The 15,813-nt window shown below is 46.3% G+C and overlaps 1 protein-coding gene across 3 annotated transcripts in view; it reads right to left on the minus strand.

Annotated features, from left to right (window-relative positions):
• DICER1 (dicer 1, ribonuclease III) overlaps nucleotides 1-15,813 on the minus strand; it is an 848,581-nt gene that overhangs the window by 177,435 nt on the left and 655,333 nt on the right. For all 3 annotated transcript variants that reach the window (XM_069208246.1, XM_069208245.1, XM_069208247.1), the window contains 2 exons: nucleotides 15,559-15,734; nucleotides 14,462-15,236 (listed from right to left, as the gene is read on the minus strand). In XM_069208246.1, the coding sequence (XP_069064347.1) occupies nucleotides 14,462-15,236; nucleotides 15,559-15,734 (951 nt within the window). The remainder of the gene's footprint in view (nucleotides 1-14,461; nucleotides 15,237-15,558; nucleotides 15,735-15,813) is intronic.

Here is a 15,813-nt window from a genome sequence, read left to right on the forward strand (position 1 = left end):
CAGTCCCTGGGCTAGTCCAGTGGTCTTAATCCTCAAACGTCTTCCCCAGGGTGGAAACAAAGAAATGAGGTTGTGTGTGGGACTACAGAGGTCTCAACTTTGTCATCAAGACAGATGCTCGCTCTATTCCAAGAGTTGATAGACAAATTATTGCAGCAAAGTTTCTCAGTACCTTTGGCTTGACTACAGGGTACTGGCAAATTCACATGGCACCAGGAGCAAAAGAAAAGGCTGCATTCTCTACTCCTGATCGGAATTATCAATTCACTGTTATGCCCCTTGGTTTAAAGAATGTCCCTGTCACCTTCCAAAGGTTGGTGAATCAAGTCCATGCTGGCTTGGAGTACGTGAGTGCTTCATGTCTAAATGATATTGCTGTGTTTGGCTTCTCCTGGCAGGATCACCTGATACACCTGGGGAAGGTTTTGCAGGCTCTGCAATCTACATGCCTCACTATTAAGGCATCTAAAGGCCAGATAGGGCAGGACACTGTTGTATATAATGGCCACCTTGTAGATGGAGGCCAGGTGCAACCCTTACAGGCCAAGATCCAGATAATTCTGGACTGGGAAGCTCCTAGAAGCCAGACTCAAGTCAGGGCATTCCTTGGCTTGACTGGTTATTACAGGAGGTTTGTGAAGGGGGGTCCGCTGTGACCCCCCCTCACTGAAATGGCCTCTAAAAAGATACCAAAGAAAATGAACTGGACTGTTAGTTGTTAATAGGCCTTTAACACTCTGAAGGGTGGAATGTGCTTAGCACCAGTTCTCAAAGCTACAAAATATTCTAAGCAGTTCATTGTGCAGACAGGTGCCTCTGAACATGGGAAAGGAGCAGTCCTGTCCCAAACCAATGATGATGGCCATAGCCAGCCTGTTGCTTTCATTAGCGAAGATTACTCTCCAGGGAACAGTTCTGGGGTGCCATTGAATGGGAGGCCTGTCAAAAACAAAATATACAGATAGTCTGACCAAGTCGAAGAGCGCATCAAAGTGGAAGTCAACAAGATGCTGGCCAAGGGGTTACTGAACCCTCTGACAGCCAAATGCCAGAGAGGGCAGGGCATGTTGTATACTTTGGCCACCTTGCAGTGCAACCCTTACAGCCCAAGATCCAGACAACTTTGGGCTGGGACGCTCTGACCATCCAGACTCAAGTCAGGGCATTCCTTGGCTTTACTGGTTATTACAGGAGGTTTGTGAAAGGCTATGGGTCCATTGTGACCACCCCCCACCACTCCTTCACAGAAATTACCTCTAATAAGATGTCCAAGGAAGTTAACTGGACGGTTAGCTGCCAAAAGGCCTTTGACACCTTGAAGGAGGCAATGTGCTCAGCACGAGTACTAAAAGCTCAAGACTACTCTAAGAAGTTCATTGCGAAGACTGACACCTCAGACCATGGGACAGGAGCAGTCCTATTCCAAACCAACGATGATGTCCATGACCAGCCTGATGGTTTTATGAACAGGAGGTTACTTCCCAGGGAACAGAGTTGGAGTGCTATTGAGAGGGAGGCTTTGCTGTGGTGTGGTCCCTGAAGACGTTGAAACCATACTTGTTTGGTACTCACTTCATTGTTCAAACTGACCACAGTCCTCTCAGATGGCGTATGCAGATGAAAGGTGAGAACCCTGTACTTTTGAGGTGGTCCATCTCACTACAGGGAATACATTTGTGGGACTACCCATGCCAGTGCAGATGGACTTTCCAGGTTCTTCCATTTAGACAATGAAGACTCACTTGGGAAAGTTTAGTCTCATTCTCTTTAGTTTGGGAGGGGGTTGTGTAGGAAAAGGCCCCTTTTGGCATGGTTACTCTCCCACTTTTTGCCTGATATCTGATGCTACCTTGACTGAGAGTGTGCTGGATCCTGCTAACCAAGCCCCAGCACCTGTGTTCTTTACCTAAACTATACCATTGCTTCCACAATTAGCACACCACTGGCACACAGCTAATCATCTTGTAAAACCCTACCAGTCGTACCAAGAGCCCTGTGGCCAGGGAGGGTCCCTAAGGGCTGCAGCACATATTATGCCACCCTACGGACCCCCTCACCAAACACATGCACACTGCCATTGCAGCTTGTATGTGCTGGTGAAGTACAAGTTACTTACCTTCGGTAACGAAATATCTGGTAGAGACATTTTCTAGTTGCAGATTCCTTACCTTAGAATTTTCCCCCAGGCGTCAGACTGGATACGGAGATTTTTTTTTGAGCAACACCCTTGCGCATTGGTAGGTGGGGTCGGTTGACTCCACAGGCGCCGTAATGACGTCGGGAGTAGTACATAGTCACCGCCCTCGCGCAGTGACGTCAGTTTCTTTTAACGACTTTCCACGCCAGAGCGCAGAGCCGCTAGGAACACTGAGTTTGGTGCGCCAGAGCTAAGGACCTGAAAGGGAGGGATCCCTGTCCCTAGAAATGAGTTTGCAAGCGGGGAGGATGGGTGGGCGGTAAGGAATCTGCAACTAGAATATGTCTCTACCAGATATTTAGTTACCAAAGGTAAGTAACTTGTAAATCTGATAGAGACTTCTAGTTACAGATTCCATACCTTAGAATAGATACCCAAGCAATGCCATCCTCGGTGGTGGGCTGCGAACTAAGATCATACTAGAAAGTCTTGCAGGACCGAACGACCAAAGTAGCCGGTCCCGACGGACCTGACTATCCAGGCAGTAATGCTTAACAAACGTGTGCAGAGACGCCCACGTAGCTGCCGGACAGATATCCAGGACAGGAACTCTGCGTGCTAACGCAGTGGATGCAGCGTGGCCCTGGTAGAATGAGCCCGCAAGCCGTCAGGAGGTTGCTTTTTTTGCCAAAGTGTAGCACATTTTGATGCAAAGAAGCACCCATCGAGAGATGGTACGCTGCTGCACCGCCTTCCCTTTCTTCGCACCCACATAGCCAACAAAGAGTTGATCGTCCACCTGGAAGTCTTTAGTACGATTAAGATAGAAGGCCAACGCTCTTTTTGGGTCCAGACGGTGGAGTCTCTCCTCCTCATGGAAAGGATGTGGGGGTGCGTAGAAGGTAGGACTGGCCTACATGAAATGGTGTAACCACCTTAGGAAGGAAGGAAGGAAGCCCTAGTGCGTAGCACCACTTTGTCAGGGTGCACAGACAAGTATGGAAGCTTTGAAGAAAGGGCCTGAAGCTCACTCACCCTGCGAGCAGAGGTGATGGCGATGAGAAAGACAGTTTTGAATGTGAGGAGCCATAAGGGGACAATTATGCATTGGCTCAAAGGGGGTACACATCAAGAAAGTAAGCACAAGATTAAGATCCCACTGAGGCATGATGAAGGGAGTGGGAGGAAATAAGTGGGTGAGCCCCTTCAAGAACCTACTCACAAGAGGAGATTTAAAGAGTGAGGGCTGATCAGGAAGCCTAAGAAAGGCGGAAATGGCAGACAGATACCCCTTAAGGGTGCCAATGCAGAGCCCTGCTGGGCTAAAGAAAGAATGAATAGAAGAACCTCTGAAAGAGGGGCAGATAGGGGGTCAACAGATTTGTTGGTGTGCCATGCCACAAATTTATTCCAACGACAGGCGTATACAGTTTTAGTCGATGGACACCTGGCTGCCAAGATAACATTGCTGACTTTGGGTGGAAGGGCAAATGCCGTCAACTGTTGCCGCTCAATCTCCACGCATGAAGGCGGAGGTTGGACAGGTTCGGCTGGAGGACTGCCCCCTGCTGCTGCGACAGAAGATCCGCCCGAAGAGGCAGTCTGAGTGGAGAATCGATGGACATGCTCAATAGCTCTGGATACCACACTCTTCGAGCCCAGTCCGGAGCCACCAAGATAACTTGGGCCCATTTTACTTGATTTTCTTGAGAACTCTGGGTAGAAGAGGGCTAGGCAGGAAGGCGTAAAGGAGGCGGGAGTTCCACTCGAGACAAAAAGCGTCTCAGAGCAAGTGCCACCTTGGAAACTCCAACGCGCAAAATAGCTGACATTACTCGTTCTCTGCGGAGGCGAACAGATCTAACCAAGGCTCTCCCCACTAGAGAAAGAGACCTTGCGCCACCTCCGGATGGAGACGCCATTCGTGATCGACAGTGCGTCAGCGGCTGAGTTCGTCTGCTCTGGCGTTGAGAGAGCCCGCCAGATGTTGAACTATTAGGATAATGCCCTAATGGTTCCAGCCATCCCGCGAGGCGTAGTGCCTCCTGACAAAGGGTCCAGGACCCTACCCTGCCTTGTTTGTTGGATTACCACATGGCAGTAGTGTTGTTCGTGAACACCTGCACTACTTTCCCTTTGAGAGAGGGAAGGAATGCTTTCAACGCAAGTCTGATCGCTCGGAGCTCCAGCAAATTTATGTGGAGTCCCGACTCCGCCGGAGACCAGAGGCCTCTGATCTCCGCCTCTCCCATGTGGCCGCCCCAACCCAGAAGCGACGCATCTGTCACTATAGAGAGATCTGGGTGGGGAAGGGAGCGGGATCTGCAAGTGACACAATTGGGATTCGAAAGCCACCACTGCAGGTCTTTCGCAGTCCCCTCCGAGATCTGGACCATGTCGGAGAGATTCCCCTGATGCTGCCCCCACTGGAACTTCAAGTCCCACTGCAGGGCCCGCATATGCCACCTGGCAAGTGTTAGTAGCAGGATGCAGGAGGCCAAGAAGCCCAGCACCCTCAGAGTCTGTCTCACCGAAACCCAAGACCAAGGCTGAAAGATCAGAATCATAGCCTGAATGTCTTGGACTCGCTTTTGGGGAGGATAAGCCCGAAACAGCACTGTGTCCAGAACTGCTCCGATGAAAGGGAGCGTCTGTGTGACTTTGGCACGTTGATAGTGAACCCCAGCTGGTGCAGGAGGTCTGCCGTAGTCTGGAGGTGGGAGACCACCGTCGGGGGCGAAAGAGCCTTCAACAGCCAGTCGTCTAGGTAGGGGAAGACTAAGACTGAGACCCATAACCTGCGCAGATGAGCTGCAACCACCGCCATCACTTTTGTGAACACCCGAGGGGCACCAGACTTCTCCAATTGTAACACCCAGCAAGCAGTATACATGATCACTTGTCCATGCAACCTACATTATGTGGGGATGACTGCCTGCAAGGTTAAGACTCGCATCTGAGGACACCGGAGGAACCCGAGATGTGCACGTGCTACAACTAAAATGTCCACTCATTTCAAAGAGAAAGCACACACAGTGGAGGATTACCAGTGGGTTATCCTGCAACACCATAAAGAGATTTATTGTGAGTCTACACTGTTTGAAAGAGAACAACAATAGGTCTATAAATTACCCACACACCAAATTGGCCCTCAATGAGAACATACCTTAGAGCCAGCTGATAAAGTATAAACATCACATTAACCATTAGTCCGATACACAGCTCCTAAAATTAATGGTACACCTAGACAGAGCAAAAGGTCTTATGTCCATCTCATTCCTTTACATTCCATAGTGTCATAAAGAGCAAACCTCTCATCAATAAGTATTAGTCACTCACATATGTCATCATCACTGTAAGAAGGAAACAAATAACCCTTCATTAAACACAAGAAAGAAACTCCGAAATAATTATTAAAGTGATAAGGGAATCCCCAGTTCTGCCTCTGTAAGCCAATTAAGCCACAGTGAACTCTGTGCAATTACGGGCACCCACAAAGAATACCTACTTTTAGGGTCCTCATGGACCCCCTTTGTTCCACAGGAGGCCACCATCTTGGGGAAATTAGCTGTCTAGTGTTGCACGCTTTAGCATGCTGAGATGCAAGGGCTGCTGCACATTTAAATTCGGCTCCCATGTGAGCATTCAAGATTCAGACCCCGGGGAGGTAAGCATTAGGTACAAAGTGGAGTGTCGCTTTGAGGAAGTAAGTGCCTTTTGATGGAAAATGTCACTTACCAAGTGTACATCTGTTCGTGGTATGGTGTGCTGCAGATTCACAGGCTGTGCATGTCTCGCCATCTAGTGTTGGGCTCGGAGTGTTACATGTAGGTTTTTCTTCGAAGAAGTCTTTCTTTCGAGTCACGGGATCAAGTGACTCCTCCTCTTGGTGATAGTGCGCATGGGCATCAACTCCTTTGTTAGATTGTTTACCCGTAGGAGGGTGAAGTAAGGAGTGAAAGATTGTGTTTGTACAACTATAGAAGTATAAAAAGTAAATAAGATGTCCATGCAAATGTATATACATATGTACAAATAAGTACTACGATGATTACAGGCTCCCGGGGAGGAGGGAGGGCGCACGTGAATCTGCAGCACTACATGCCACGAACAGATGTACACTGGGTAAGTGACATTTTCCGTTCGATGGCATGTGTAGCTGCAGATACACGTGCTGTGTATAGATTAAAAAGCAGTTCTCCTCCCAAGTAAGCGGTGGTTAGCTCATAAGAGTTGAAGTAGTTTGAAATAGTGTTTTTAGCACTGCTTGTGTTGTCTAGATAACACATCTAAACAGTAATGCTTCATGAACGTATGTGGTGAGGGCCACATTTGGGAAATGCAAGAACATTCGCAACAGGCCCATAGGTGCGAATGGGGTCAGATTCTCTATCTGTGATTCAGTAATAGCATTTGCAAATTTTAAGAAATCGCTATTACCGAATCGCAAATTTTGCATTTCTTATATTGCGATTTCTTAAAATTCACCATTTAAGAAATGCAAATCGTTTTTTTGATACATCTGGCCCGAGATCCTGTAACCGACCCTGTGCCTGAGATTATTGTTGTGAGACACTGCTGCCGTTGTCTCATATTTAGCCTCACATTTGGTACTATTGCTATGCATGATATCATCATTCCCAATAGTTTCATGACAAATCTTACTGTGTAAGTTTGATTAACCTGCATTTGCGATATGAGGTATTGAAAAGCCTGTATCCATTGTGGATTTGGGTAGGCTAATGCTGAATGAGTATTGAAAATCGCGCCTAGATAAGGTTGAATTTGTGTTGGCTGAAGATGGGATTTCTGGTCATTGATTGTGAACGCTAATGTGTGTAGGGTATCTTTTGTGTATTGTGTATGTTGTTGGCATTTTAGAATGGTGCTGGATTTTATTAACCAATCGTCTAGATAAGGGAAGACACGTATGTGGCATATTTTGAGGTATGCCGCTAGTACAGCTAGACAGTTTGTGAGCACTCTTGGTGCTGTTGTTACTCCAAAGGGTAGTACTTTGAATTGATAGTGGTTGCCTCATATTACGAACCTTAAATAATTGCAGTGAGCAGGATGAATGGGAATGTGGAAGTAAGCGTCTTTTAGATCTAACATGGTGTTGTAATATTGTTTTTGTAGCACGGGAATGACGTCCTGTAGAGTGACCATGTGAAAATGTATTGACAGGATATATACATTTAGAGGTCTGAGATCGAGACTGGGTCTGAGAGTACCATCTTTCTTTGGTATAAGGAAGTATAGTGAGTATACTCCTGTCCCTTGCTGTGAGATGGGAACTATTTATATTGCCCCCTTGAGTAATAGAGATTGTACCTCTTGTTTTAGTACAATAGTGTGTTCTGGAGAGAGTCTGAGAATGAGGGGGGATATTTGGTGGAGCGGAGATGAGCTCTATGCAATAACCACTGCAGATAATTGAGAGTACCCATTGATCTGTGGTGATGTTTTGCAAGTGAGAATGGAATTGTTGCAGACTTTCTCCCACAGTAGACGTATGAGATTGTGGGATGTTTAGGAAGTCATTGTTTAGTAGGTGTGTAAGCACCCTTTGAGGCTGCAAATTTTCCTTTGGCCCTGATGTTGTCCTCTGTAAGAGCCTCTAAATGACCCTCTTGGATAGTACTGCTGGCCTTGCTTTGGATGGGAGGTGGAAGCCTCTGCAGTCTGGGTTTTAAAACCTCCCCTCAATTGCGTTTTCCGAAAGGAACCCCAAAAGGGTGTGGTATAAAGGGCTCCCATGGCTTTTGCTGTCTCAGAGAGTCTTTCTTGAGTTTCTCAATGGTTATGTCCACCTCTGGTCTGAAAAGTTGCTGTTTGTTAAACGGCACATTAAGGACCGCCTGTTGTATTACCGGTTTAAAATCTGAGGACCTCAACCATGCATGTCGTCTAATTGTAATGCTTTTATTAATTCCTCTAGCAGCAGTGTCAGATGCATCTAGAGCCGAGCTAATCTGATTATTTGTTATGGCCTGACCCTCTTCCACAATTTGCTGCGCCCGCTGTTGGTGTTCTTTGGGTAGGTATTGCAAGAATTTTTGCATCTCATCCCAATGTGCCCTGTCGTATCTTGTCAACAGGGCCTGGGAATTGGCAATACACCATTAGTTGGCTACTTGTGTTGCCACCCTTTTGCCCACTGCATCAAATTTTCTGCTTTCTTTGTCAGGGGGTGGGGTAACCCCCGAAGACTGACTATTTGCACTCTTCCTGGCTGCAATGACCACAATAGAATCTGGTAATAATTGTTGTGTGATGTAAATTGGATCTGTTGGTGCAGGCATATATTTTTTGTCAATCCTCAGTATTAGAATCCTAGCTTTAACTGGTTCTTTAAATATTTCTTCTGCGTGCATAAGCATACCAGGAAGCCCTGGTAAACACTGGTATTGCTTATGAGTTGAGGATAGTGTATTAAAAAGAAAATCCTATTCTAAAGGTTCCGCATGCATTTGTACCCCATTTTATGCAGCTGCCCTGGAGATTACTTGTTTATAAAACGTACTATCCTCTAGTGGGGATGGCCTAGTAGGGTAGAGATCTGAATCATTAGATGGTATAGGATCTGAGTTGTACATGTCCCATGGGTCTAGTATCTCCTTGTTAATAAGTATGAGTATGTGATGGTGAAGGTGGTGGAGTGAGAGGTTGTGGTGAAAGTGGTGGAGAAAGCTGTAGAGGTTTCAGCTTTTCCTTCCGCTTGAAAAGTTTTGCCAGTGGTAAGGCAGTGTCAAGAGTCTCTTGAAATGCTAGCTTTCTTTTAGTCTGTGGAGGCGGAGAAGTAATAACTTTTCCATTCCCATGCTGAACTTGCATTCTTCTCTGCTTGCTATACATACCCTCTATAATAGGTTGAATGTCCGAATCCTCCATTTGATGTTCAGAGGGAACGTTTGTGCCCTTAAAGGAACGTTCAGGGGATGTTTTGGGCACCTGCCTCATTTGAGCCGAAAGTCCTGTTTTCTTGGTATAAGATGATGTTTTGGGCTCCTAAGTCGGACCGAGGTGTTTCGGATCCGAAGCTGTTGGCCAAGGTTTCGGCTCCGAAGCAGAGCATACTGTTTTCGGATCCAATGTTTGTGGGTATTGGCTCTGTTCGGTGGTTGAGGCTTGAATTTTTCGTCTCGACTCAGACACCGAAACAGGCGGAGTAACCTGTTGATGGAGTGTTTTGGCCTATTTTGGCACCGAACCCAAGGGTAGGTCGACGATTAGTCATTTTCGGGTGGCATGCACCCAAGACCTTGCCTGATTTTTTAAAAGTGGGTGTTGTGGCAGGTGTACTCTCATACTGCGCAGCTGCAATCGGCTGGCTGTTGTCGTCTGAACCTTGCTCGGAGTCGGAGTCTGGGATCGAAACTGCCGTCTATACCTGCTTCTCTTCGAGAGTGTCGGTGGTGGACTCTGTGTGCTTGGGCACTATCTCCACTCTTCGTGCCCACCCTTCGATCGTGTGATATTTTCTTTGATCCGAAAGACCGACACGCCTCACAGCTTTCCTCACGATGTTCTGGAGAAAGGCAGAGATTACAAACCAAGTGCTGGTCGGTGTAAGGAAATTTTGCGTGGCACCGAGGACAGAATCGGAATGGAGTCAGATCCATCAGGCTATGACGCTGTAGCCCCGAACAGGCCCAAGGAGGGGGCAAGTGCCCCAAAACGCGTTTCCTTGATCCCAACGCTACTATCGGATCGAGTGCAGAAGAAACCGCGTTCGAAACAATACCGACGGTATGAAAAAAGTTTGAGATAATATAGAGTTTTAGAATCTAAAGTCCCGGAGAGCGAGGGAACACGTCCAACTCAACGGCAGAAAGAAAACAATCTAACAAAGGAGTCGATGCCCATGAGTACTATCACCGAGAGGAGGAGTCACTCGATCCTGTGACTCGAAAAAAAGACTTCTTCGAAGAAAAACAACTTGGAACACCCTGCAGCTATACATGCCATGAAACCATTGTTTACATTGCGCTACAGATACGGTAAGATGAATCGATTTTAAAACTTTGCAAAAATCTTTAGGGTGTGACTGCAAGCACACACCCCTGCCGGAGGAGTTATGATATGAGAGTCCAAATACGACCGAGTAGGTTACGTTTGCACCATGTGTGTGCTGTTTGGTGTGTTTCACGTGTTTACATGTTTTAAAAGTCTTAAATGTAGTATGTCTTGTATTGTTGAATGTGAGAACTTTGGTCTCTCATTCCTGATGTTCACAAGTGCTGTTTCCCCACGAGTGGGGTGCAGTTTGCAAATAGGTGGCACCACACCCACAAACAACATATACAGCGGCTCATTACAAATGGGACTATGATAGCTATGCTTCTCTTGTATTTCCACAGGTATCAATGACGGACACCATAAACTATAGGTATCATCTTAGGACACCACATTAGTTAGGTGAATTGCACCTTATCACTGAGCATGTATTATTTACGCTTTCATTAGAGGTAGTCAAACTAGGAGTGGCACCAGGGAGTCCACCTTGGTCCTGAAGAGGAGCCTGTGTGTAAGGCTCCAAAACATGTAGACTTAGAAGTCAGGTACATTACATCCCCCACTTCTGCAGCCCCCTTTTTAATCATTCCGCCTCAAAGAGATCTATTAAATCATTGGAATTACTAGGAGACCCCACCACTGCTATCCCTCCTACATCAGATCTCCCATGTATCTTGTAGGTCGTTGCATGCCCCGCTCCGTAGCCGAACGGGGAGCAACCCAATGATGAAGCATGCCACCGAGGGGTAACCCTGGTGGGTGAGGGTTTTTCCAACAGGAAAATCCCTTTTCCTATCCATCCTGTGGTAGTTCTTTAGCTGGGCCTCTGTTGTAATGTTTGGTATCAAACATGCTGGAATCATGCAACTACACCGATTCCAGTGCTAATTGCATGATACCATTTACTCTGGGTGTTCATTAGAGGTTCCCCCAATTCTGCCTGTGCAGTCTTATGGGGTCTGGCTGCCAGCCCATGCTGCTGCCGACCCAAGACACTGTTATGCCCTCCTGCTGATGAGCCAAACTCAAGCAGGGGAAGGCAGAAAAAAGGATGTCCTGCACGAGAGAGGAATAACCACCTCTCCCTTTGAAATAGGTGTCCCTTGCCTGGGGTGGGGTGGGGTGGCTTTAAGCACCAGCAGACTGCTTTGAATGGCACATTTGGTGCCCTCCTTGCATAATCAGGTTTGCACCAGTTCAGGAACCCCGGTTTCCGCAAAACCACACAAAGGACAGGGGAGTGTCCACCCCCTGTCCAGCTCGTCCTTGAAGGAGGTGCACAAAGCTTTGCCAGGTGGCCGGTTGATTCTGTCATCTTGAAAACAAGGTGGGCAGAGACCCCTGGGAGCATCTGACTGGATAGGCCAGGTAGATGACGTCCCTGACCCCCTCTGCTGGTGGGTCACTACAGAGAGTGACCAACCCCTTTTTAAGGTTACTTAACGGCTCCCCCGAGGGCGGGTCCTCAGATTCGTCGTCCCTCTTTGGTGAACTAAATGCAATCTTCTGCTCCTGGCCTCCCGAACTGCTGCTGGTCTGCTTTTGGAACTGAAAAAAAAGACTGTATCCAGTTGGGAGTGCTCCCACTGCAACATTGTTTCTCTAGCTCCTGCAAGATTTCTGCAACTTCCGTGGCTATGCATCCTCCAGGGTCACAAGGCCTGCATTTAAGAAGCAAGAAGGAAACTCCCTTGGAGTGAAGTTGTCCCACCCCTGCATCCGCAGGCACCTCAAGACGATGATGAATAGCTGGTGGATCCTGCTGTCCCAAAGACAAAGAAAAGGCTCTGCTCACAGGTGGTGGTTCTTTGGTCCTCCCCGGGTCCAACCTGTCTGCTGACCATCTTGGGAGAGGGTGGTCCTTTGCTGCAGCTTCTGGAAAGGAACCCCTCTGCAGTGAGACTTTTGCTCTTGCCAAGCCCTGTTCGCTCTTCCTCCAAGAGATCTTCGAGCTCCAAAAAGCCCCAGCTTCCAGCACTCTGAAACTCCAAGATCATCTTCTACTCAGCTGCTCCTGCGACGTGGTACTCCGGTTTTGTTGTGCTGCTAAGGCATAACTGTATCCCCCTGTCCCTGCTGCCAGTGGGTCACTCGTGGGGGCTCCTCTAACTCCGGCTGGCTTTCCTTCCTGTTGAAGGCCTAACTGACTCCCTTCCAAAGGTTGAGTCAGTAGGACCTTGCTGGTCCTCCAAAACCTGCAATCTTCATGGCATCAGCTATTTGTATTTGCCACTGTTTGTTGGTGGTCCTGCTATCTACTGGCCCTCCTGCAATATGGCAACCGACATGGGAGAGCTTGTGGGTGACTCCAAGGATCTCCTGCATCCCCCCTGGACTCTGCAGCTGGACTTCTTCCTTCGCTGTCCTGCAGGAACTTCACCTCCAAGAGGGTGGTGGCATTGCCTACCTGCACCGCCCAGACATCTTCAAGTGGTCTGGATAATGTCCCCTTCTTTTTCAGGGTCTTCACGTCCGGAATCCACCCTTGGGTTCCACCGGCGTGGTTCATGGGTCACGATAGCAGCAAGACAATTGAGGCTTCCATTGCCTACAATGAGGGTTTTTGATGCCACTTCACCCCTATGCACCTGGGCTCCTTGGTGTAGGTACTCCGGTCTTCTGGGTATCCACAGGTAAGGGCACTAATCCAACCTTCTTTGTGCCAACTGGTTTCCTCTGGGTCCACTGGCAAGTGTCCTGAATACATAAAAATCCAACAGCGATGGTCAGGTGTTAGCCTATGGGACACCTGGCTCGATAACAACTCTGCACCCGGGAGGCCTGTGGGATTTCTGGTACTTACCTCTGGTAATTTCTTACTCCCCCAACTCCAGGTATTCTAACACACTTACCTGAGCTGGGCACCTCCATCCTTATACCACTTTCTTAGTATATGGTCTGGTCCTCACCATAGGGCCCAGTGTATTTCTATACTATTTCTGTTTGTTTATAAGTGTATATTTTGTGTGTAGATAGCTCCAAGTAGAGATATACCAATGTTAGTAAAGCAGTGTTATTGTAATACTTTATTTATGCAACACCTGGTAAGGTTCGTTCTTGTGTGACAGTTAATGACTGACTATTGTAGTATTCAAAGTGCTTTACACTCCTCCTAGATAAGCTTTAGCTGCTCACCAGTTACCCCTAGAGAGCTTTTGCTATCTGGACACCTAAACACTTACACTACAGCGTGCCACGTCAAAGGTGTACACCATAAACGGAGCCAGCCTCCTACAGTATGAAGCAGCTCAGTCAAATCCGAGGATTTAGACTGTTGAAAAAAAAGATCTGTGGCAGCAGACTATCTGGTACTACAATTGCTGGTGGGTGGGCTCTTAGCTAGAGGCAACTAAAGATCTCACAAGACATTCATGTGTTGGATAACAGATACAGCTTTCAAAATGGTGTGTACTGTTCAGAATGTTCCAGCCTTGGTTATTTTTAGTTCAGGTAATACATGGCTCTCAGTAAGCAGACTCTTGAGTTCACTTGAAGTGGAGTGGTCACCTAACAATCACCTAGAAATAGATTCCAAGGAGCCCTCAGTAATGACCACCCCAGCATTACTGTTACACGTTAAAGAGTGAAAGACATTGAAGCTATCAGAGGTAGTATAGTATTCAGAGTTTATATCTTCTGGTTAGATGAAATGTTTATGTCTAGTGGGTGATACATCACGCACGACAACACCGGCTGCTTATTCCAAGAACAAATCTCACTGAACACATCTGAATCATTCAACTGTCTTTTTGTTTCACAGCACTCAAGGAACACTGGGTCTAGCTAAATTAAGATACTTAGATTTTACTGCATTTTTTAAATGTTTAGAAGACACAACACTAAAGATAATACAGCACTGGGAGCCACATCCTAGTACAACTTGAAATGGCTGTGATTCACTGTAACTGACATAACCCAAATAGAATTCTGCAAATAAATGTAGCAAGTGAAAATAAACTGATATTGATTTTTTTAAAGGCCTCAGTGTTCCAAGTATCCACTACATAAATGTGAGAAATGAAGTACAAAGATTGTAGCACAAAGAACATAGTGCCATTGTAATTATCTATTGGGCATCTCATCTGTCCATGCACCTTAAGAGATATGGTGCCTCTGGCATCCATCCTCTCACAACACACATTCCCAGGCAGAATAACCTAGGGTTTTCCAGAAAAATATAAATAACCTGCAAGAATAAAACACTCCCAACAAATCAGAAAGAACATACACACAGTCAATAGAACCTTGTTTAACCAAGAATAAATGTGCATATTTTATTTTTTTATTTTTAGTAGTAGTACTTACCTTTTTGCTTCTCATGTAAGAGAGGCGGCCCTCGTGGGCATCTGGATATGTACAAAACAAGTATGTTGTGATGGCGTGCTTCAGGAACGAATCACCAAGCATTTCAAGACGCTCCAGGTTAAATCCATCACTGGCATTTGAAAGGGTCAAGGCTTGAAGGATAAGACCAGGGTTTGGACCTAGAGTTTTAGAAGAGTACCCGTTGGGCACGCAGGTTTCAGATTCCATTTCATTTTTTGAAATACTAAGAACTTCTGAAGCACTGACTATGAAAGATGTTTTTGAACACCTTTCAGAGGTAGGTTTGTTAGCAGAACCATCAAGGTAATGAGTGCATTCATTGCTGGACTTAGGTTGGATTTTTATATCATCTGAATTGTGAATGGGACATGAGGTAGTCAGTTGTACAGGTGTTTCGTGCTTGCAAAACACTAATAGATTTCCTTGGCAAAAGTCTCTGCTTGACCATTCATTCCTGTCAGTGGCAACATTTAAACTACATGAAATGCCATCGATTGGCATGGAGTCCACTGAAGAACTGTTCATCTGGAGTTTACTGGGCGGCTCGCTGAGTAATGTTCTGCAATTCACAGACATTTGGTCATGATTTTTCATCAATGAGGATACGTGGTCAACTTCACATGCAGCATTTTCAGGAATAATGTGAGTGCTGAGTTTATAGTCCTTTTCAGTTTCCAATGAGGAGGGACTGTGGCCAGAACTGAAGGTCTTTTTGTCAATTGACTTTTTCCAGCCAAAGTCCAGATTGGGGTACCTGTAAAGAAAATGTTATTTTTTTTTATTAAAAAAGCAAATATTCTGCAAAACAGTGACATATCTAACAAACACTTCCTATAGTGTTGCTAAAGCGTGAACAGTAAAACAAAAACAAAAAAAGGTGAGTGTAATGGGGACACAGCTAATCATAAGAAATGGCTCTAATACAACACCAAATGATGGCTGCTGTCTAGATAGAAATCTTCTCATACCAATTGGACAACTATTACATTAAGTGGGTCAGATCAGTTTCTTACACAGGATGTGCCTAAAAGTCAATAAAAGTTACAAAATGAAATGTAACTACACAGACTACTTACCGAAAATCTAAAGGAAGGGATTTAACCCCTACAGCAGCATCAATGGCTGTCTGTGCTCTCAGTTCTTCTGCAGTTAAGAGACAGTGCAAGCGATAAAGTATACTGGGGAGACACACAGCTTTCCTCCACAATGATGCTGGAATAGGATGTATAGCACAGAGTTCTGGAACCAAAATCTTTAGTCGACAAAGACAAAGAAAAGATACTTACTGGTTTGGCAGAGTAATGAATTTCTCACAACAACAAATTATATGC

Source organism: Pleurodeles waltl, chromosome 9 (assembly GCF_031143425.1).
Source record: "Pleurodeles waltl isolate 20211129_DDA chromosome 9, aPleWal1.hap1.20221129, whole genome shotgun sequence".
Lineage (NCBI taxonomy): Eukaryota > Metazoa > Chordata > Amphibia > Caudata > Salamandridae > Pleurodeles > Pleurodeles waltl.